The sequence below is a fragment of the Sycon ciliatum genome, chromosome 13, assembly GCF_964019385.1.
Source record: "Sycon ciliatum chromosome 13, ocSycCili1.1, whole genome shotgun sequence".
Lineage (NCBI taxonomy): Eukaryota > Metazoa > Porifera > Calcarea > Leucosolenida > Sycettidae > Sycon > Sycon ciliatum.
Genome location: NC_088655.1, coordinates 8,164,452 through 8,187,471, shown reverse-complemented (window position 1 = coordinate 8,187,471; position 23,020 = coordinate 8,164,452). Strand labels below are relative to the sequence as shown.

Here is a 23,020-nt window from a genome sequence, read left to right as displayed (position 1 = left end):
ACATAACCACTGGCCAGTGGGTATACTTTCGTAGAGCTACAACATAACCACTGACCAGTGGGTATACTTTAGTAGAGCTACAACATAACCACTGGCCAGTGGGTATACTTTAGTAGAGCTACAACATAACCACTGGCCAGTGGGTATACTTTAGTAGAGCTACAACATAACCACTGACCAGTGGGTATACTTTAGTAGAGCTACAACATAACCACTGGCCAGTGGGTATACTTTAGTAGAGGTACAACATAACCACTGACCAGTGGGTATACTTTAGTAGAGCTACAACATAACCACTGGCCAGTGGGTATACTTTAGTAGAGCTACAACATAACCACTGGCCAGTGGGTATACTTTAGTAGAGCTACAACATAACCACTGACCAGTGGGTATACTTTAGTAGAGCTACAACATAACCACTGGCCAGTGGGTATACTTTAGTAGAGCTACAACATAACCACTGGCCAGTGGGTATACTTTAGTAGAGCTACAACATAACCACTGGCCAGTGGGTACACTTTAGTAGAGCTACAACATAACCACTGGCCAGTGGGTATACTTTAGTAGAGCTGCAACATAACCACTGGCCAGTGGGTATACTTTAGTAGAGGTACAACATAACCACTGGCCAGTGGGTATACTTTAGTAGAGCTACAACATAACCACTGGCCAGTGGGTATACTTTAGTAGAGCTACAACATAACCACTGGCCAGTGGGTATACTTTAGTAGAGGTACAACATAACCACTGGCCAGTGGGTATACTTTAGTAGAGCTACAACATAACCACTGGCCAGTGGGTATACTTTAGTAGAGCTACAACATAACCACTGGCCAGTGGGTATACTTTAGTAGAGCTACAACATAACCACTGGCCAGTGGGTATACTTTAGTAGAGCTACAACATAACCACTGGCCAGTGGGTATACTTTAGTAGAGCTACAACATAACCACTGGCCAGTGGGTATACTTTAGTAGAGGTACAACATAACCACTGGCCAGTGGGTATACTTTAGTAGAGCTACAACATAACCACTGGCCAGTGGGTATACTTTAGTAGAGCTACAACATAACCACTGGCCAGTGGGTATACTTTAGTAGAGCTACAACATAACCACTGGCCAGTGGGTATACTTTAGTAGAGCTACAACATAACCACTGGCCAGTGGGTATACTTTAGTAGAGCTACAACATAACCACTGGCCAGTGGGTATACTTTAGTAGAGCTACAACATAACCAATGACCAGTGGGTATACTTTAGTAGAGCTACAACATAACCACTGTCCAGTGGGTATACTTTAGTAGAGCTACAACATAACCACTGACCAGTGGGTATACTTTAGTAAACTACAACATAACCACTGACCAGTGGGTATACTTTAGTAGAGCTACAACATAACCACTGGCCAGTGGGTATACTTTAGTAGAGCTACAACATAACCACTGGCCAGTGGGTATACTTTAGTAGAGCTACAACATAACCACTGACCAGTGGGTATACTTTAGTAGAGCTACAACATAACCACTGGCCAGTGGGTATACTTTAGTAGAGGTACAACATAACCACTGGCCAGTGGGTATACTTTAGTAGAGCTACAACATAACCACTGGCCAGTGGGTATACTTTAGTAGAGCTACAACATAACCACTGGCCAGTGGGTATACTTTAGTAGAGCTACAACATAACCACTGGCCAGTGGGTATACTTTCGTAGAGCTACAACATAACCACTGACCAGTGGGTATACTTTAGTAGAGCTACAACATAACCACTGGCCAGTGGGTATACTTTAGTAGAGCTACAACATAACCACTGGCCAGTGGGTATACTTTAGTAGAGCTACAACATAACCACTGACCAGTGGGTATACTTTAGTAGAGCTACAACATAACCACTGGCCAGTGGGTATACTTTAGTAGAGCTACAACATAACCACTGACCAGTGGGTATACTTTAGTAGAGCTACAACATAACCACTGGCCAGTGGGTATACTTTAGTAGAGCTACAACATAACCACTGGCCAGTGGGTATACTTTAGTAGAGCTACAACATAACCACTGGCCAGTGGGTATACTTTAGTAGAGCTACAACATAACCACTGGCCAGTGGGTATACTTTAGTAGAGCTACAACATAACCACTGGCCAGTGGGTATACTTTAGTAGAGCTGCAACATAACCACTGGCCAGTGGGTATACTTTAGTAGAGGTACAACATAACCACTGGCCAGTGGGTATACTTTAGTAGAGCTACAACATAACCACTGACCAGTGGGTATACTTTAGTAGAGCTACAACATAACCACTGGCCAGTGGGTATACTTTAGTAGAGCTACAACATAACCACTGGCCAGTGGGTATACTTTAGTAGAGCTACAACATAACCACTGGCCAGTGGGTATACTTTAGTAGAGGTACAACATAACCACTGGCCAGTGGGTATACTTTAGTAGAGCTACAACATAACCACTGGCCAGTGGGTATACTTTAGTAGAGCTACAACATAACCACTGGCCAGTGGGTATACTTTAGTAGAGCTACAACATAACCACTGGCCAGTGGGTATACTTTAGTAGAGGTACAACATAACCACTGGCCAGTGGGTATACTTTAGTAGAGCTACAACATAACCACTGGCCAGTGGGTATACTTTAGTAGAGGTACAACATAACCACTGGCCAGTGGGTATACTTTAGTAGAGGTACAACATAACCACTGGCCAGTGGGTATACTTTAGTAGAGGTACAACATAACCACTGGCCAGTGGGTATACTTTAGTAGAGGTACAACATAACCACGGGCCAGTGGGTATACTTTAGTAGAGCTACAACATAACCACTGGCCAGTGGGTATACTTTAGTAGAGGTGAACGATAAGGGAAAAGGTACTCTAGTTCTCCCAAGTGTACACAACCCCCAAGAGTGTGCTACTGCAGTTTTGTTGTAACACGTTATGAGATGGCAGGACTTCACATCACTTGACGAGCTTGCACACAGTATGTTCACACCATGCATGATAGATAGAGGGTTGAACCCAACCCTGTTTTGGGTTCAACTCTCCTCGGGTCACTTTGCACTGCTTGCCAGCGTAACCTTTGAACCACGTGTGATGTGAAGTTTTGGCGTAGCAGCACTGGATAAAGGCTGTGTGGTCAGTTACACACTCTTGGGGTGATGTGCTCATTGTATCACTAATCTGAGGCTATGAGTTTAGTTCATAGGCACCACTGATGCAAGTATTATTGTGAATTTTGTGTCAAGTTCCACCCAGCATTTACTATGTCCCCGTCCTCTACGACACACACACTAAGATGAGATATGCTGTGTTCTTGGAGAAGTCAATTGTACTTCGAGTACATGTGTATGGCACTATGCTGCAATAGAAAGGAAAAATCTGGATCTTGTATGCTTTGCAAGTGATTGTAATAATGTGTATGTGTGTATGTGTGTGTTTGCTGCTATTGTAACCTAATAGAAGAGCGAACCAGTATCACTTCTACATGTCTGCGCGTTCCGTGGACATAAAGCACTGTGTGAGCTGCTGGTAAAACATGGTGTCGATGTTAATGTCCAAGATGAGGTGAGCTTTGGAGGTGGAATGCACCAATCAAATGCGCTTTGCAACAAACTCTTGTGAAAATCTCTATGAAATCATTGGTATAACCTCTAGATGTATACGAATTCTCATAACTTGGAGAAAGATGATTGACACGGTCTTGTGTGGATTAAATAAATGTCTTCAGGCTGCGAAGTGCACTGAATGACCTCTCCGATGTGATGTTTGTGGTTGGAAGAATAAGCAGTAGGTGAAACAACCAGCAGGCAGGCAATGGCTTACACAGCTGGTGCGAAGTGAGCAGCTAAGCTCCTTACAACTTACAGCCTGTTTGGGCGCGTTCCTGTCACTCGAGTTGAACCCCCTTTAAACCTTTGAGTTGAACCTTGGTGTGAAGAAAAGTTGTAGCCTGCAGGCACGATGACCAAGTGACTGGTGTACGGACCAGCACGTGATCGCTTACTCACCTGTGTTTTATTTTGGAATAAGGGCCAAACGCTGCATCGTAGCCTTCTTGAAACAATACCAGTCGACTCTGCATCCAAAAGACTACAACATATGGGCCAATCGTGTTCATCCGTGCTCATAAGAACGAAATGGCGCTTTTAGTGACATTTTGCATAGAAATCCCCCTCTATTTAATAGTGGTTGCGACTTCAGGGATGATTTTTTTGGGAAAGGGTTTGCTCCCACACCGGAGTCAAGTGTCGGAATAGCGCGAGCTCCAGTGTGGGAGCAAACCCTTTCCAAAATCCCCCTCTGATAGGGTCACCCAGTTTCGGTGGAAGAGCGTGAGTTCGATTGGGGATAAAGGAGGAAAAGAGCGTCTCAAATTCCTCGGACCAAAATCATTCGACTCAGCATCCTGAAGACAGAAAGTGGTAGAATAGACCAATCCCGAAAAGATTGTCTGGGTTCGAAAGGGGGCATGTCAACTGAGAGTGCACTGTACAATGCAAATATGGCACTAATTGATCAGCATGCGGCACAGGACGTGTTTGATAGTTCGTGTGTGAATGCGAGGGTAAGTACACGGTTAGCCCCTGCACCCGTAAATATGCAAGCACCTCCAAGTGAACCCGCACGCCCAGCTTGGGCACTCGTGCACCCACGCAGTCAGACACAAGCGAACACATGCACGGACACGCCACTGGCGTACCCATGCTCTGACACGCAGACACCCGCACAACGTACTGCTCACTATGGCGTGCACAAACATACAACAGACACCTTGGGTTGGGGGTTGCCAGGATTTCTTTTGGACAATTCAAGTATTCAAGAATATGCTCTTTGATAATAATTGATTGAGTAAAGATGCATGGAGGAAACTAGCATCGTCGGGGGCTAAACTAGCATACTGCCCACCGAGGTCGCCCGAAGGGCTAAACTAGCCTACTGCCCACCGAGGCCGCGCAAATGGCCGCCGAGGGCAGCAAACCGCCCGCCGAGGGCTAAACTAGCATACTGCCCACCGAGGGCGCTCAAATGGCCGCCGCGGCCAGCAAACCGCCCGTTGAGGGCCAGTATCATCTTGCCCGCCGAGGGCAAACACAAACGGCTACCGAGGCCAGCAAATCACCCACCGAGGGCTCACATGACTGCCTGGCATCAGGCGTCACAACATACAGACACAATAGGAGGCCCGTTCGCCCCAAAAAAGATAGTAGTCCTAGAAACCATGGCATCCCGTTCCCCGCAATCCACAACGAGCTAGCTACTCACAGTAATACCATGCCCGTGCAGGCATACACACACTAGTTTGAATTGCGAGAGCCGCTCACTGACTTACAAGATAGGCATCCCGGCTGGCTGCCGCACGTAACATTCGCATGCAGAGCTTCTCCAGCGGCCCGCCGGCTTTACTTGTGGCGGGATAACAGGGACGGGGAGAGCCCTAGCTGGCCACTGTCCTCTGACACCTGGACTCGCTTCGTGGCTGGCTCGTCCGCAAGGGGAGTGAGGAACAACGCAAGCTCCACATATTTCCCGCGCAGCACCTCGCCGTACGTACTGCAGGACACGTGGTCAGTTGCCCATTAGGCCTCGGTCACACTACGGCAAAAATGCTGCGTCAGCGTCAGAATCATGAGCCTTTCCATGGCAACTGACGCAGACGCGGGAAATTTGAGCATCAGACGCTGCTGCATCTGACGTGGGGAAATCGGCCGTGTTGCCGCTGATAGGAGTGACGCTTGGCGAAAAAACAGTGTCTTTTAAGGCAGTTGCTTGAGTTGAGCAGTCTTTCGACATTCGTCTCTTCAAGGTTTGTTTTGTTCCCTCTTTTTTCGAGATGAGTCTGTGGACCTACGAGGCCGAGGCTGCTCTTCTCCAAACCTGGCGGAAGAGCGAGGCATTTTCTGAGAAGAAAATGATGTTGAAAAAGGACAGTAGTATGAGTGGGTCATCGCTCAACTGGAGCCTGCTGACTTGTGAGTGTTGTGTTGTCGTCAAGAGCCCCAAAAAAGGAGAACCACTATGACGAAGTCAGGAGAAACACAGCTGAGATGCGGACTTTTCTTGGCTTATCCATGACACTACAACTGAAAAGGGCTTCAAATAATTCGGAAGGAAACAACAACAATTGTGCACATGTGGACCTTTCGTCTTCTTGTAATAATGAAAAATCAATGAAAATTTTGAAAATTTTGTCTGACAATTATTTTGTATAATAAACAAAAGGACGGTTTCCGTGGAAATCCATGTCGTCATTGAGTTTCCCTGGTGATTTTGTCACGTTGACAAATGCGTCAGGCCGCGGCAGTCACGAGCTGCAAAAACAAAACACTGTGTGACCCCGCGACTGCGTCAAGTGCTGCGGCTTGACGCTGCGTCCAGCTTCAAACTTGCTGTAGTGTGACCGAGGGCTTACAGGACCCGACATTGACAGCACTAGGGTTACACACATAATCATTGTATGCGAGACTGCTGGAGATATTCACACTAGGAGTAGGCACATGAGAGCTATGGATAGTCACACCACTAGGGGGAGACAGCCCGTCTACAACAGTCGACGCAGCCACAGGGGTAGGGGGCCTAGCACTAGTAGGCACACGTGTGGAACTACTACTACACACACCTGTACCTGTGGGAAGCGACTCCTCCACCTGCACCCGAGGATCGGCGGTGTTGGCAGGGGTAGCCGGGCGGGACGGACGGCGTGTCGACCCCGCCTGACCTGTGGCTGCAAGGGTGACGGCTCCAACAGCCGCCTGGACCGATGTGGCGATCAAGGCCTGGAGGGTTGCAATTTGGCAAGGAAAAAACCCGGGCGCCGGAGCCAGCATTGCTGCGGAGCAGGGGGTGCTGCAGCAGCAGGAGGAGCTCGAGCAGTCATGCTGCGGGTCGGGGGAGCAGGGGGTGCTGCAGCAGCAGGAGGAGCTCGCTGCGGGGCGCGACACGTCGGGTACTCATCTCAGCAACTAACGGAGAAAAGGGAAAACCTCGGAAGGAAGAAAAAACTTTGACTGCAAACGCAAAGAACTCTCCTTCGCACAAAGACAGCTCAGCAAAACACGTCTCCAAAGTATTAGACGCCGCCTCAACTGACCATAAAATTTTGCCAGGCCACACGCTGCGCACGCGGCTTAATCACGAGGTGGTCACGTGACACTCACTCGCAGCACTCCACCACCAGCATGCGCGTACATGGGCTAACTAGGCTTCTTTCTCATTAGTTGCATGCAAGAGAGACGATGCGACAGAAAGCAAAGCCCTTTGTAGTTTTCTCTCTCGCACTGGTAATGGCTGTTGGAGTTGAAATGCTAAGACATAATCCTTGTTTCGCTCTTCTGTGTAGTGTGAAGAGGTCAACAAACATGTAGAGCTCACTTTGATGCAGTAGGCAAGGCTGTAAGCGCTGTGGCTCAAAGCGATAGGCCCTAAATCTCCCGAGATATTTCGAGTGCTATTATTTGTTGCGAGCGCTTCGTCTTCGATGAGTCCTGCCTCTTTCCTGGCAGGTGTCCTCCTATAGGACCAACAACGAAGTGACGGTACTCATCTGCAGCCGATCATTGTTATATTGCACAAGAAGATTGCGTTTTCACCAAGCCAGTGCCCCGCCAAAGACCATCACCGTGTCACACCGTCAGAATGAGTTCATGATGAGAAACATCATTCGCTCGAGCGTGATGAAGAACTATTTCGAAAGACAACATAATCTTTACCACAGGGACGACAACTATGCGCATGCCCTGCAAAGGAAGAATGTCACCAGCGACATCAACGAAGACGACGGCAGTATTTCGGAAACCGGGAATCAGGGGAGGTCGTCAAGCTCCTCCTCCGGTACATGTACAGTATAGGGGACATGCCGACACGAGCGTGCGGAAACACAGCATACACTGTAGTAATGTTGCGAGAGTTTGCTGAAGGAGTCCTAGTCGGGAAATCCGTCAGCTCCAAAAGCTACCTGAAGGTGGGCGATGAGACTTCAGCTTTAGACTACAACAGTCAGGATTTGTAAATACCGGTAGTTGAACTTTGTGAAGCAGCGATCGAGAAGTTAGTTGAAATCGTACCTGTTGCAGTATGTCGGCGCTATGTAGCTTGTACTTGATCCGCGTCAGCAATATTGTCGCTTACCTTTCAGCTTTGTTATTATGTCGCCAATGCTCACTTGGCAGCCCATTTTATCCCAATTCTGGTTAGTTGGTTAGTTTAAGAGTACCTGAAAGGTCTAGCTAGATTTCGAGAGCGACATGTTGGTGATTCTGATTGATACAGCACCGCATCAAAATAGATTATCTTGTCACACTGCGCAGGCAACAGCAGCGCGACGTACCAGAAAATAATCGGCTACTCGGAATCAGTTCCCGGGATTTTACAAAACGGCCGAGATCACTCACATCAGGGATCACTCGCCAAGCTGAGATCGCAGTTCCCTCACCTCCAGCTCAACGCTCAGAGTATCCAGCGAATCGTGGAGATTTGCAAGTACTGTACGAGTCATCGTCGTTCAAAATAAATCTTGCAAAGAACGGCGACTGATTTAAACCACGCAGGCAGTCCACGCGAAGTCCTATAGAGAAGGCGATCGTCACGGTCGACTTCCCTTTAGAAACTAGCCAGGCAGCGGAGAGGAAGAGAGATGAGCTTGCGAAAGCGGAGGACCAAAAAAAGTATGAACCCTTCCTTGGACAATAAATTCCTCATGGCCAGTTGTCATTCTGTACCTTACCTTCCATCATACCAAATTTTATCGTCTCAAGTGCACTCGTTGTTTGTCCAAAGTCTAAGTTCAAATTGTCGAAAGATAGGCGACAATATCGCTGACGCGGACCAAGTATTTTTTACGGAAAGTCGATCGCCACGCGAATGTTTCTCTCCTCACCGAGAGGTAGCTGGCCTCCAAACTCCGTCGGGGTCTGCCTAATGTACCCAGAGTTCTTTGACTAGCTGCTGGCAGGACTCCATCAAATCCTTTAGCTTCAGCTCGGCGAGCAAAAGCCTCTCTCTCTTCCGCCATGAGCTGACACACACAAACTGAATACAAAACGATGCACTTCCCACGAGCTGGCTTGCAAACGTGCTCCCTTTAACGAACCCAGACAATCTTTTCGGGATTGGTCTATTAGGTAGAAATGGTTCAAGTAACATGTAATGTTTGGTCTGGCCAAGCTTGGCCGGTAGTGGTTTTTATTTTATTTATTTATTTATTTAATTTTCACTGAATACCACAGAACCATCAGATGCTGCAAAGCGGGGTGGTGGCATATTGGATGGAAGTGGGGGCAGGGCAAAAGTAACTCCTGCGACCAAAGGTCTCGGATTCATCGTTACTCATGTGTGCCGATACGTAGGAGAAAAGAGCATGTGCATCCAAGAAGGAAGCACATTTGCAAACGATAAGGGGGAGAATTTGAGATTGAGATAATTGTGACATAACACAATAGTAAAAAGCAGTGCACCGTGGGTTAGGAAGATGGAGAGAACTGATAGTCGTTTAAGGTATGATGACTGGGAGATACAAGCTAGATTTAAGGCTGAGCGAAGGGGATCAGACAGGGGTAGAAGGGAGCTGGAGTTCTAGGTGAAATGCACCGCTGTTTATGTTTATTACTTCGTCAATCTTTTTCTCTCTCTTCTTTTTTCATTAGCACATGTATTCGTGATTTCTCTTGCTTTGGTTTTTAAAATTCACACTTGTGTTGATCACTCCTGTTGGTATTGGTGTTGTTTTACGTTAGTTTTCTATAATCTGTAAAATGGGCGTTTGTCAACTGACAACCGCTATATCCATTTGCTATTCACTCAGCGCATGAGCTGTATGAAATGATTCTATTAGTGATTGATAAATATGGTGGTAAAGACACACCTGGCAATATGGCGGTAAACACACGCCTGCCCACACACGCTCTCTAGGATGCAAAGTTCTGGCACAGAGCTCTCCTTCTCACCACCACCACCATCAGTTCGCGCCTGGCGCCTAGTTGATGCATGGTTTGCGGTATCTGACATAGCAGGCTGGTACATCAAGTAGCGCATGGCACATAGAAGATGACACAGCATAGCTCGATTGCGACGTACTTTTCGTCCCCGCTGGACTCATCAGGCAATCTTCTTCTTGGATGTCTTCATACGGAGCTTGACTCGGGAGAATAAAGTTGAAGACACCACTGCAGCTGTCTTATGGTTTTACCACCATATTTATCAACCATAAGTACAGCTGCAGTGGTGTCTTCAACTTCATTCATTAGTGATGTCGAACAAATTATTGACGTTTCGGGCCAGTCACCCATCATCAGAAAATGGTTCTGATGATGGGTGAGGGCCCGAAACGTCAATACGTTTTTCAACATCATGTATATAATAATTTTCATCCAGCGCATATGCCGAGGGAATAGCAACTGAATAGAGCGGTAGTCAGTTGACTAACCCCCTTTTACTGACAATGCAGTTGCGTGATGTCCACCAGTTTCTGAATTTCTATAACATAAGGAAATAATTGAAGGTGTATCCAATTTCGAAAGAAATGGTGTCAGCACCGGCGCAATCCACACAGTTCAGTAAAGTCAATTTAGCAACCGAACGTCTTCGTTCCCTTCTCATTATGGCTAAGTACAAGGAATAATGGAAACATGCTTCTTTTCTTTCTATAATAGTTCAATTTTGTTTCATTGACAACGACAGTTCACTTTACTGTATAGTCTCGGACCCGACGCCGACCCTGTGTTTGAATACCAGCTGGGCTTGTCCGCCGCCGACAAAAATAAATATGCTGAGGTTGTCGAAGCATTCGACACGTACTTCCGTCCTGCAACGAATGTCGTCCACGAGCGGGCGCAATTCGAAAACCTCATCCAACGGCCAGGACAAACTCTAGAGGAATTTGTCCGCGATCTATACAAGGGAGCCGAATTCTGTGACTTTGGCGGAGAGAAAGAAAACCGGATCAGGGACCGTCTTGTGGCGCACATGTGCAAGAAACGCATCAGCCGTGAGATCCAGATAAAGGAGGCATCCTAACAGACCCTTGCCAAGGCACTCGCGTATGCTCGGCAAGCGGAGAAAGTTGAGGACCAGGCTGCAGCTCAGGGTCACTCTGCAGCTGCTTCGTCCGTATCGAAGCCAGTCTCCTCATCAGCCGTCTCTCACCGCCCTGGGGACTCGGGACGTAAGCAACCCACACAGCAGCAGCCCAACAGTGGCGCCCGGGGGAGTGCTCGAACTGTGGCCGAGCTCATGCTCAGGGTAAGTGCCCAGCTCACGGCAAATCGTGTAATGCGTGCGGCAAGCGAAATCACTTCGCACAAGTCTGTTGGTCCAAACGCCAGGTATCCGATGTCTAAGAGTCTGCACCAGTGCGTGACAGTGACAGTGAAACTGTATTCATCGGTTCATCGGTTCTGCTGAGTCAAGTGGGCCTACTTCACCGTGGTTTGCTGATGTGCGAGTTGGAAACCACCCTGTTCTATTCAAGCTGGACACCGGCGCGGATGTTACATCGATGTCATTGAAGGCATTCAAACGACTGTCGCCAACACCTAGCCTTTTTGCCTCCACCTTTCAGCTACGTGGCCCTGTTGATCATCTCTTACTTGTTCATGGTGTTTTCACAGCACACTGCTCACATCGCCACAGATCCACAGACATTCCTGTGTATGTCCTGGAAGGAGCTACCACTTGCCTCCTAAGTCGGTCAGCATGCTCTGATCTCGGTTTGATCCAGCGCCTGGGATCTGAGTACAGCAAACCTGAGTTGGTACAGTGTATGAAGGGCCCAGCTGTAAACATCCAGCTCATGTATGAAGCCACACCTTACCACTGCATGACTGCCCGAAGAGTGCCTCACCACCTCTACTCCAAAGTGCGCGACGAACTGGCACACATGGAAGAAGGTGACATTATTGCAAAGGTGGATGAGCTGACTGATTGGTGTTTACCAATAGTTCCAGTGTTAAAGCCCAATGGGAAAGTGCGCATCTGCGTTGATTTGAAGCGCCTCAACGCATGCGTGAACGAGAAACTTTCCAGCTGCCAACACTGGATGACGCGCTTGCCTCGCTGGCTGATGCCACGGTGTTCTCAACACTAGACGCAGCTAATGGGTTTTGGCAACTGCCGCTATCGCTGTTTTCGACATCCTCAAGAAAGCCAACGTGACCGTCAATGAGCCCAAGTGTCACTTAAGGAAGAGGGAAGTTTCTGGGCCACATTGTCTCCAAAGACGGTCTGCGGCCGGGTCCACGGAGAGTGTCTGCTGTTACTGACCTCAAGCCACTAAAGAATGTCACGGAGCTGCGACGGCTTCTTGGCATGTTCAACTTCATGTCACGGTTCATCCCGAATCTGTCAGAAGTCAGTGCTCCACTTCGTCTTCTGCTGGCCAACGACGCAGTCTAGGAATGGTCTGCAATGCAACAAACAGCGCTGGATCGGCTAAAACTGCTCGCTACCGACACCCCCTGCCTGTCATTCTTTGATGCGAGACGGCCGACAGTCATCAGTCCAGATGCAAGTAGCTATGGTCTCGGCGCTGTTTTGCTGCAGAACCACGACGGCAGTCTTCGTCCAGTTGCGTACGACGTCGACTGAGCAGCAGTATGCGCAAATTGAAAAGGAGTGCCTCGCCGTGGTTTTGGGCCTGTGAACGGTTCCATGGCTTTGTGCACGGCGACCCGTCATTGACGGTCCATACTGACCACAAGCCATTGATACCTCTGATCAACACGCGCGACTTGAACCGTGTACAACTGCGCTGCCAGCGACTGCTCATGCGTCTTATGAAGTACAACCCCGCAGCTGTGTATATTCCCGGAAAGCAGCTTGTTGTAGCGGACGCCCTATCACGCGCTCCGGACGCGTCGGTCGACACGCCAACGTCTCAGCTGGCGGAAGAGATCTTCATGTCAACGATCACCAGTGAAATCGACTCGGCATGCAAAGCGGAAGAGCTTGCGGCCAACACTGCAGCAGACACCGTCTTGCAGCAAGTCCTGCAGTACACGAAGTCTGGGTGGCCCGACTCAGCCCATCTTGTAGATGATGCAGTCCGCCCTTTCTTTCACGAACGTGCCCTACTGTCATGCAGCAATGGCGTCCTGTATCATTGCACCAGGATCGTCATTCCACCCAAGCAGCGTGCCTCGATCCTTGCCACTCTACACGAAGGCCACCAGGGAACCATGAAGTGTAAGGCATTAGCGCGAAACTCAGTGTGGTGGCCAGGCCTTGCCAAAGAAGTATACGCACTGGTTGGAGCATGTCCTGTCTGCTGTAAACACCGCCTCCAGCACAGCGAGCCACTTCAGCCGGTTCCGCACCCTCAGCTGCCATGGCTGTGATCTGATGGAGCATAATAGTAAAGTGTACGTCCTGGTAGTTGACTACTTCTCGCGATTTCTTGACGTCATCCCGCTGCGTTCCACGACGTCTGCCAGCATTGTCTCCAAGCTGCATGGTCTCTTCGCCACCCATGGCATCCCAGCATGCCTTGTGAGTGACAATGGTCCCCAGTTTGCAAGTGCGGACTTCCGTAGCTTTGCCCACTTGTACGACTTCAGTCACCGAACCTCCAGTCCTCGCTACCCCCAATCGAACGGCGAAGCCGGACGAGCTGTCCGAACTGCTAAGAACAATTCCATTATAATACAACGTTTCGGCACTTGGCCATCGTCAGGTAATAACAATGAATACCGTGGAAGCCACACAAGAGCAGTATATATACGCAGAGTATAGCGCCAAAAAAGATGCGAATTATGTCACCTAGTACGCAGAAGGGGGGGGGACAGAGAGAGAGAAGGTGCAACTAGCACATCACGGCGAAGAAGCAGCAGAGGCTAGCGCACCATTGCACTGTGCTCTGTGAAGTGAGCGCGCGTGCCATGGCGTTACGCAGAGTGTAGCGCCAAAAAAAGGGATGCGAGTTATGGCACCTCTATGCAGAGGGTGGGGGGGGGGGGAGAGAAGTTTGCCACCTGCACCGACGGCAGGGCGCTGGGCAGTAGCAAGCTATGACTAGTCGACTGGGAGTATGAGTCAGGTGTGGAGCAGGGAGACAGGGTGATAGGAAACAGGTGTAGAGTGACGACTTGCCCCCGATGGCGGGTCACCAAGTCGCAGAAAAAGTCAAAGTATGTCAAGTGTGATGAAGCAGTGTGGTCAAAAAGTGAAAAAGAGGCAAGTGCAGATGGTAGCCCAGGTAATGAAAGTAGTATACTAGTACATGTATATGTACAGTATGGTGTAATATTATGCTATATGCATTATAGAAGGTCCCAGCCAGTGCTTGTGTTAACTGTTAATAACCAAGCAACTAAAACCGAATCACTATCCGGACATTGTCATCAACAAGGCGCGCACACGAGCTAGCAAGCCAAAGCGTCTGCGTTGGACAAACCCATCCAGTGCCTTCTTGAAATTACCATACAAATCTGACCAAGTGGATTATGCTGTAAACAAAGCCATACGAAAATATAAAATACCCGTCAGAGTCGTGTACGAGAATGCTGGAAGCCTGAAGCGTATAATGGTGCCAGCCTGCCCTAGTACGTCCATTATGCCTATATATACTGCTCTTGTGTGGCTTCCATGGTATTCATTGTTATTACCGGACGTTGGCCAAGTGCCGAAACGTTGTATTATAATGGAATGGTTCAGATTTGCAGAGAATTGTGGAATGGGTGAGTTCACCCAATTGTGTAAAATACTACTATGAAACCGCAGGCAGCCTCAAAACCTCTTCTCAAAAATACTTCAGTTTGAGAAATGAAAAATACATAACATCTCTTTGTCATCAAGGGGGAGACGATGTCGTATTACCCTCGAATGCAAAGAGAAAGTTTATATAAACCAATAAATTCTCCAATTATTTTTGCGTAAGGGGCTGTCCGGGGTTACCGATTGTTTTTACAAAACGAAAGGTTTTAGTAATTTTCAGCCCCCACCCACCCACCCACCTTTTCTGCAGGTAAAACGAATTTCAATAAAATATTGATGTCAATTTTCGACACCCAGAAGTAACTGGGCATTCTCCATCAGCATTCAATAATTATTTTCAAAACGAAACTCCATCAAACCCACCCACCCATAAACGAAAACATTTCGTTTTGAAAATATTATTGGTAACCTTGGACGGCCCCTAACTCATATTCAAACCGATTGAAATGTTTTTGCAATACAATGATGTAACCAATCAATGGAAAAAAACATTTCCATCAGTTCTAATAACATGCATGATGAACTAGGCATAAAAGCATAGCGTAGGGCCCTGGGCTTCCAAGCTCTCTCGTTAATAATTCTTTTTTCAAACGGGTAACCCGCCTCCCCCCCCCCCCCCCCACAGGGTCGCTGACCTGCTTGAACTGGCACTGGAGCTGACACTGCTCAAAGCCCATAATCAACTTAACCCTTTTTGTACTGAAAAAATTGTACACAGACTGAGTTTGATCTCGACTCACCTCAAATTCTATAATTATCTGGGTCATAACTTTAGTCTCCTTTTGACGATTTTTTCAATCTTGGGCTTCCTGGAAAGCTTGTCGCAAGAGGAACACATTTAGCCCATGCTTGCCACCACGAAGGTCAAAACGCCAGCGCTACAGCCCAGCGTCTTAGCTGCAACGCCAATATTCCGACAGAAGTCGTCTTGCATCAGCCATTTCGCTCTCCTTGCTCGTAACAACTAACTGTTACTTCAAAAAGAATTCACAAACTTCCATGAGTTCGTTTACCATTTTGAACGTGTTTCTACGTCACTGCATGCCCAGAATGATGGGGAAATCCCCCATTCAAATTGTGTGCACACGCATGTGCACGCATATGCGTGTATGTGTGCATGTGTATGTATGTATGTGTATGTGTTTGTGTGTGTTTGTGTGTACATGATTTGTATTCATTAATGATGCTACTTCCAGGATGGTCGGACACCACTCCACTATGCAGCAAAGGAAGGTCATGTGTCCGTACTAGAATATCTACTTAATGCTGGACACCCATTGGAAGCGAAATCTTCGGTAAGTCAGGATATCCCTGGTGCATGCTTGTTGTGTAGGAGCAGAAAAGAAGGATTACCGTGCTTTCGCGATTAGACCCCTCTCTTGAATAGTGCTCTATGTTGAAGAGTACCTCAGTCTCTAAGAGCACGTGAAAAAATATATAGCCCTCTATTGAATTGTGCCCCCCCCCCCCCCGGCTTGTTACGAAGAACATGTGCACATTTGGTGTTCCAGGCCATGTGATAAGAAATCATGGTCGTTCTGACGTAATGTCCTGACACTTCACGGACATACCATTTTTGCCACAGAAGTCTTTGAAAGCCAACATTTTTTCAATTCTCGACCCAACGATAAAAGACTCCGGGAAGCTTTTGCGCAACACATTTTCTTTGGAAACCGCACAGAAACCTTGTTGCTCTCAGCAGTCCACTTGTCAAAATTGGTGGCACGCACAGCGCGGAACTTCATGCCATGAGGAGAGCCATCGTGGCCACCTTTTCTCTTCCCAATCTTTGAGGACTAGAACTGATCTCGGAGAATGCGAAATCGACATTCTTGCACATACTTCTTCTCTCACGATAAGTTAATAACTCCACTAATAACTTGTAGGTCGATTTTCACAATCTTGAGCCTTCTGGAAGGCTCCATCCTTAAGGAATACACTTCCTGTAGACATGACGGGCATCAACGTAAAAGTACAGTGAGCGAAGCAAGCTTACACGCCAGGGTCATGTTAAGGAGGTTTGGGACAGTTTAGGCAAAATTTCATAATCATGATATTTTGATGTGAACAGATTGCTTGGAGTCTTAGGTACCTTAGGTGTTAAATTCTGAAATAAAAAAGGGTGGTCCCCATATCCGTTTTGTCAACTTCAGTCACTTTTCCACCCCTAATTTTTACGGACATTGCTGGGTGGTTGCACATTTTCTACTATAAGTATTATCTTTATAATCTCTTGCAGCATTGCATTGAAACTTTCGGAAATACAAACCGACTCGGTTTGGATTGTAAAGAAAGTAGGAAAATGTCATTGGGACTAAGCACCCCACCGAAAATTGCAAAATGCAAAGCTGCGCTTTTCCTTGAAAAAGGAGAAAAGAAAGTAATTTCTCACATGATTTCCAACGTAATATTTTTATGAACATGGGTTTATGGGATCCTTTCATGGAAAGGAACAGGTTTGCCAAATAAAACACAGGGTGTCCCCATATTCGTTGAGACAATAAACACTACTATTAAAATTAATGTACTAAAAATGTCATATTTTGATACTGTATGTTCAGGCATGCAAAGTGGCTCAATTTAATTTGTGAAAAAGGTAAAACCCAGATAGTTCTGTCTTTTTTGGTAATGCCTCCTAGGCGATTTAAAAGCAAGTATCAACGTAGTTGAGAAGAAGTAGCGACGACCCGGCCATTATGGAATCCAATGCACCACACCACCACATTGCGCTCTTGGCCGATCCAAACCCTGCACTCACATCACCATCACCACAGCGAGGACAATTCCGGTATATGGATTGATTTTGACAACGACCCTCCAGACAGCTGTTTCGCTCCTCCCGAGCACATCAGTGGAGGCATACGATGTTCAATGAAAGAATAATAAGAATAGACTGATCTTTATAGGGACAAATTGTCTGTAGGGTCATTGTCAATATCAATCTATAATATTATACCGGAATTGTCCTCGCTGTGGTGATGGTGATGTGAGTGCAGAGTTTGGATCGACCAAAAGCGCAATGTGGTGGTGTGGTGAATTGGATTCCATGAGCAGGCGCGTAACGCCGTATCGCAAAACTCGCAAACAAAGCAGCTAGAGTTTGCCGCACTATGTTCGCAAAACGCTCAAATAAAAGCAGGATAAAAAGTATCACAAAGTGCCCGCATTAAACGTAACCTCGTTCATCCGTGTTTCAATGAGTGCACTGTACTTGTACAATCATGTACTGAATAGGTTCATCACACATGTTTTCTACACGCTATACTGTATATCAGTCTTGAACAGGATTGTACATGCAGACATTTTCGGCACCTTTGAAACCGTACAACAGCTGCGTGACCTGAGCGCGCGGCGGGGGGGGGGGGGGGTAGGAGCTGAGTGTGAAGCAAGGAGCAGCAAGTACCGGTGTTTTAATGCTCCATGGTGTGAAGTGACTACACTGTGCTGTTTTTGTTCCAACTTGCTGCTCCCTGCTATTTGAGGAAAATAAGCCATGCTTGTTTGCAAGTCCAACTGTCGCAGCCTCCAGAAAAACATTTTTAAGAAGCAGCCGATAGTACATGTACATGTAGTTCAAGATCAAAGGGAATGATGTACATGTACAACGTATACCATGGTATACAATGTAGTCTGCTGCATCACACTCATTTCTGAGTGCAGTTTACCGCGAAACTTCAAAATAAAAGGAGCTGGCCGAGCAAAAATCCTTGGCTGCAAAAATATAAATAGGATGAATTTTGTACCCTATGTCACGTCACATGACCGTCCAAAGCAGACTAAAAGGAGCTACGCTACGCCCCTGCATAAGTATCAACGTAATTAAAAGAAAAAGAAAATTGCCCATATTGGGATTCAAACCACAAACCTTGATTTGGGAAAGAAAAAAGAAAAAAAGGTCGCCAAAAGTGGGGTTCGAACCCACAAACCTTGATTTGGAAAAGAAACAAAGAAAAAAAGGTTCCCGAAAGTGGGGTTCGAACTCACAACCTTCGGTCTTGGCCAAAATGGCGATAACTGTCGCCAAGAGTACATAAACCAGAGTGTGCAACTCGGGATGGTTCCTATGGGAGCGTAATTTCTGACGGCGTGGTAAGCCACAGGTACGGTGAAAAGTTGCGTAACCAGTCGCGGTGGTGCAGGTCACTGAGTTTGTCCTGATTTCGGTTTCTTGATAGCCTGGTGACTTTACTTGTCGGTGGATGTACGAAGCATACACAGTCACACAAAACACCGAAATCCTGAAACAGGGCGTCTAAAATCAAGCAAACTTGGCTGATTTCCGGGCTATGAAACATGAAAATTTGAGCTGTACGCAAGTCGCGGCTTGGCTGACCTCATCAGGGTGGCGTAGTGTACGAACTGCGCTGTTTCAGATCTGATATGCACAGTTGCACACTCTGGTTTATGTACTCTTGCTGTCGTGAACCTCCTTAATTGCGAGGGAAATACTCATCGCAATACAATTCCCTCAAAGTTTATCGTAGAACGCTGGGATTTTTGCAAAGACTTCTGGATGCTCGTAGCCTGATTGGGTCGTAGCACCTGACTGGCTAGGGAAGCGCAAAAATGGGCAAAACCCAGCTTAAGTGCATTTTACAAGCTCATAATAAAGCTTGAGATATAGCCCCACTGTCGACGTCCGCACCCTGTGGTGTTTCGTCACGTACTGAGTATGATGCTGCTGACTGGTTCTGACATTGGACGCGATGTGCTGTCCCAATTCCTTGCGAGATCACTTTGGGTTGGGGAGCACTGCATTTTATGCTTCTAAAGCTGACATCGTTCCGCCGAGCCATGATAGTGATGGCAAATGAGAGCACGTTCTTCGCTTGCGGAGTCGTGAAGTGATACTTCCATTTTCAGAGGTGACGGTTAACGCCGTGCTAGACAAGTCGGAAGGGTTGCTGACCTGTGCCTTGAAGATACCCGATGGGTGATTTCAAGGGATGAACGATGTGATGATGGCGCATGCGCTAGTGGGGCCTACAGTGAGTGGTGTTCCCGTACGGGTGTTGAATTACTCTGACGAGGCAGTTGCTCTAGAGAGGGCGCTGCAGATTGGTCGGTTAGAACCAATACTCTAGATCGCCGGCAGGTTGGAGGGAAAACGGCATTGCCATCTGCTGTTATGTTTGGGGGAAGAGCCCATATTGGGTGAAACAACGAGAATGACACAGCTACGCTTTCCGCCTGCTGCAATGCATCCCAGCCATCGGATCGCGGACCAAGAACATGCAAGCATTTGAAAAACACTGTATTCACATTTGAGTGAGTGGGCTCCCCGTATTGATCTTTGTACTAATGTTATATCCTAGTTTGGCTGATTGCATCACTGTTTGAAATATAGAAATAATCCTTATGCGTTCTTTTCGCTGTTGCCTACTTTTGATCACATAATGTAGCATATATAAGGAGCTGTTTTGCTGGCATTCATCCTCCACTCTCGGGGAGCTCACTACTCCTCTGACTCTCTCCTGCTTTGGGTCTTTGACTCTTCACGCTAGATTCTTTCGATTTAGCATTGCAATGGTTCAATAAACACTGTTCAAGTGGAATTAGCAACCTGTCATTCTGCGTGAGCTAGCTAAATTGGATGGCGACTATATTGGTATTCTACCTGGTTAGCCACTACACTGATCTAAGCCAAGTCACAAACCCGCCAACGCGCGGCCATGACACTAGTGCAGACGCAGTAGCTGGTCCTAAACTGGAAGGCTTGGCGGTTGGCGGTGACCGGGAGCCCAGTGTTGTGTTAGCGATGCGTCTCAGTCGCCTGCGTGGGGAAGTCTGCTTCGCGCCGCACCCACTGCAGTAGGTGGGGTACGGACTCTTCGGCACCTGTGTTACATCGCAATCTGTTGTAGTTGGTCAGCAACTCCGGACCCAACTTCCGCTGCAATTGGGTGCAGAATGTCCCTGCAGCCAATTCAGCATGTCGCCCAACATCCTGCAGGTTTATGATCGCGACTTGCAGCAAGTCAGCAAACCGTTCGAACTCTGCGGCAGTGCTCCAATCCCGGATGGGCGTAAACTCCGAGAGTGCGGTCATGTGGACGGCCGTCTTACAACGGAGGCCACCGTACTTGTGCTCCAGGCGACTTATTGCGGCTGAGTACACGGACGCTGAGTAGCCAAATGCCTCAATGCTCTTGAGTGACGGGCCCGTGAGGCACTGGTGGAGTTGGAGGAGCTTCAACTCGGCTGATATCGGCTGTTGATCTACGCACACCATGAATGCCGTACGCCAGGTGTCATACGCCTTCTTGTCGCCACTGAAAGTTGGGATGGTTATCTTTTTCAAACGGCGATAGACATCAGATGGTGCCGCGCTGTATAGACGTTGACCTGAGTAACTGTCAGGTGAGGGAGTCATTGCAGGTGGCGACAATTGCGGCATAACGGCTAAACGCGTTGACTGCGATGACAGCGGGTTTTGACTGTATGGTCAGAAGGGTCTGGTGTGGCGTCGACAATGCGTACGACGATTGCTATGGCGCTGCGTGCGGCGGCTGCTACGACACTGCATGCGGCAGCTTCTGTGCAGAACTTGAAAATGCTGTGTACAGCGGCTGCTGCGGCGCTGCGTGCGGCGGCTGCTGTGCGGAACTTGAAAACGCTGTGTACAGCTGCGGCTGTGTAGCCTGCGTCGACAATTGTCGTGGCACTGAGCACGGCGGCTGCTGCAGAGAACTACTGGAAAACGCTGTGTACACAGGCTGCTGCGTGACCTGCGTTGACGACTACTGTGGCGCCGAGTAGGATGGCTGCTGCACAGAACTACTTGAAAACGCTGTGTACAGCGGCTGCCGCCTGGCCTGCGTTGACGACTGTCATGGCGCCAAGTAAGACAGGTGCGGCACAGAGCTCTAGAGCTGCAGAGAAGCCGGAGAGCTTGAAAACGCAGTGTACGATGGCTGCGGCCGAGAGTTCGAAAACTTCGTCCACGCCGGCTGCTGCGAAGCCAGAGAGCTCGGAGATGCCGTATACGGCGGCTGCGCGTGCGGCGGAGTGTTCAAAAACGCAGTGCACGGCGGCTGCTGCGAAGCCAGAGAGCTCAACAACTCTGCATATGACTGCTGTGTCAGGGAATTCGAAAACTCCATGCTCGGCGGTTGAGCCGGCGATGTTGAACTTGGATTCGAAAGGATCTCTGTAGCTGTGGCCATCAGCCCACGTGGAGGCTTGACCTCGAGGTCCTCTGGGAGCGCCGCATATATGGGTCCCCGTTGACATGTATGTCGGGCGGACCTTGGTCAACAACGTACTCATGGTACTCGTATGACGGGATGGCCTGGCCCTGCATACTAGATCTACGGGACAGAGCAGCTGTAGGTGCACCCAAAGACGCACTGTCGACATGTCACTCACACTACATGTGGTGCTACTCTGCATGTGTTTAGATTCTTGTTGCATTCGTAACTGCAACTGATCCTGTGCAGTATGCAGTGTCCTCGCCGCAGACACAGACTCCAAATGCTCTCATACTCGATCAGGGTTACGTGAGTACCGTACACCAGTCGTCTCGCTGGTGCACGTCCTATTGTAAAGGCTCATGCTAGCCAAAACTGTACTCGCAAGAGTGACAGCATCCGTATACTGCTTTTCCAGATCATCAGCATCGTTGCAGAGACTATCAAGCAACACATTGTCCTGACTGGTACTACTACATTCACTGGATAACTCAGTGATGATCTCCATCACAGCGTTCAGGCCGTTCTCAAGTAAAACAAGACTGTACTTGATCTTGTCTTTATCTACATCTGGTTCGTTGATGGCGACGAGTAGTCTGCGGCGAAGGTTCGTGAAGGTTGCCTTCGCCTTCGCCTCGGCGAGTTTCAGCGTCAGCCATCGTCTGAGAGGCTCGAAGGACCAATTTACAATTTCTACTTGGTCCGACTCATTAAAATGTGCGCTTCACTTCAAAACTCAACCATGTGTACAAAGGAGCACCTGTACTAAAAAAACAACCAAGAGACCGTAGATAGATAACTACTGTGTCGTTTCTTGGCCTGACCTTCTAGTTTTCATCGCTGCTGGTGTCTCAGGGCGCATCTGCAAGAGCGTCAACCTGCAAAACGTCGACATTTTTTCCATCTCCTCCAAGCTACACTGCGCCTCTTTGATTTGTTCACTCCATAGGCACGATTTAGACGATCGACTTCGCCTCCTCCTCGTGCAGTACGACTACCAGAATGGTGGCTGTAGGTGTTTTCGCCTGAAGCTCCCACAACACCTTCGAATTAGGCGAACAAGTAAACCACCACGCATAAAAAATCACTTCTGACCACCGTGTACCGCGCGAGTAG

The 23,020-nt window shown here is 48.0% G+C and overlaps 1 protein-coding gene across 1 annotated transcript in view; it reads left to right on the top strand.

Moving 5' to 3' along the window:
- Positions 1-23,020, top strand: part of LOC135829140 (serine/threonine-protein phosphatase 6 regulatory ankyrin repeat subunit B-like) — an 88,537-nt gene that overhangs the window by 34,715 nt on the left and 30,802 nt on the right. The window contains exons 5-6 of the mRNA XM_065341546.1: positions 3,474-3,578; positions 15,911-16,009. Of these exons, the coding sequence (XP_065197618.1) occupies positions 3,474-3,578; positions 15,911-16,009 (204 nt within the window). The remainder of the gene's footprint in view (positions 1-3,473; positions 3,579-15,910; positions 16,010-23,020) is intronic.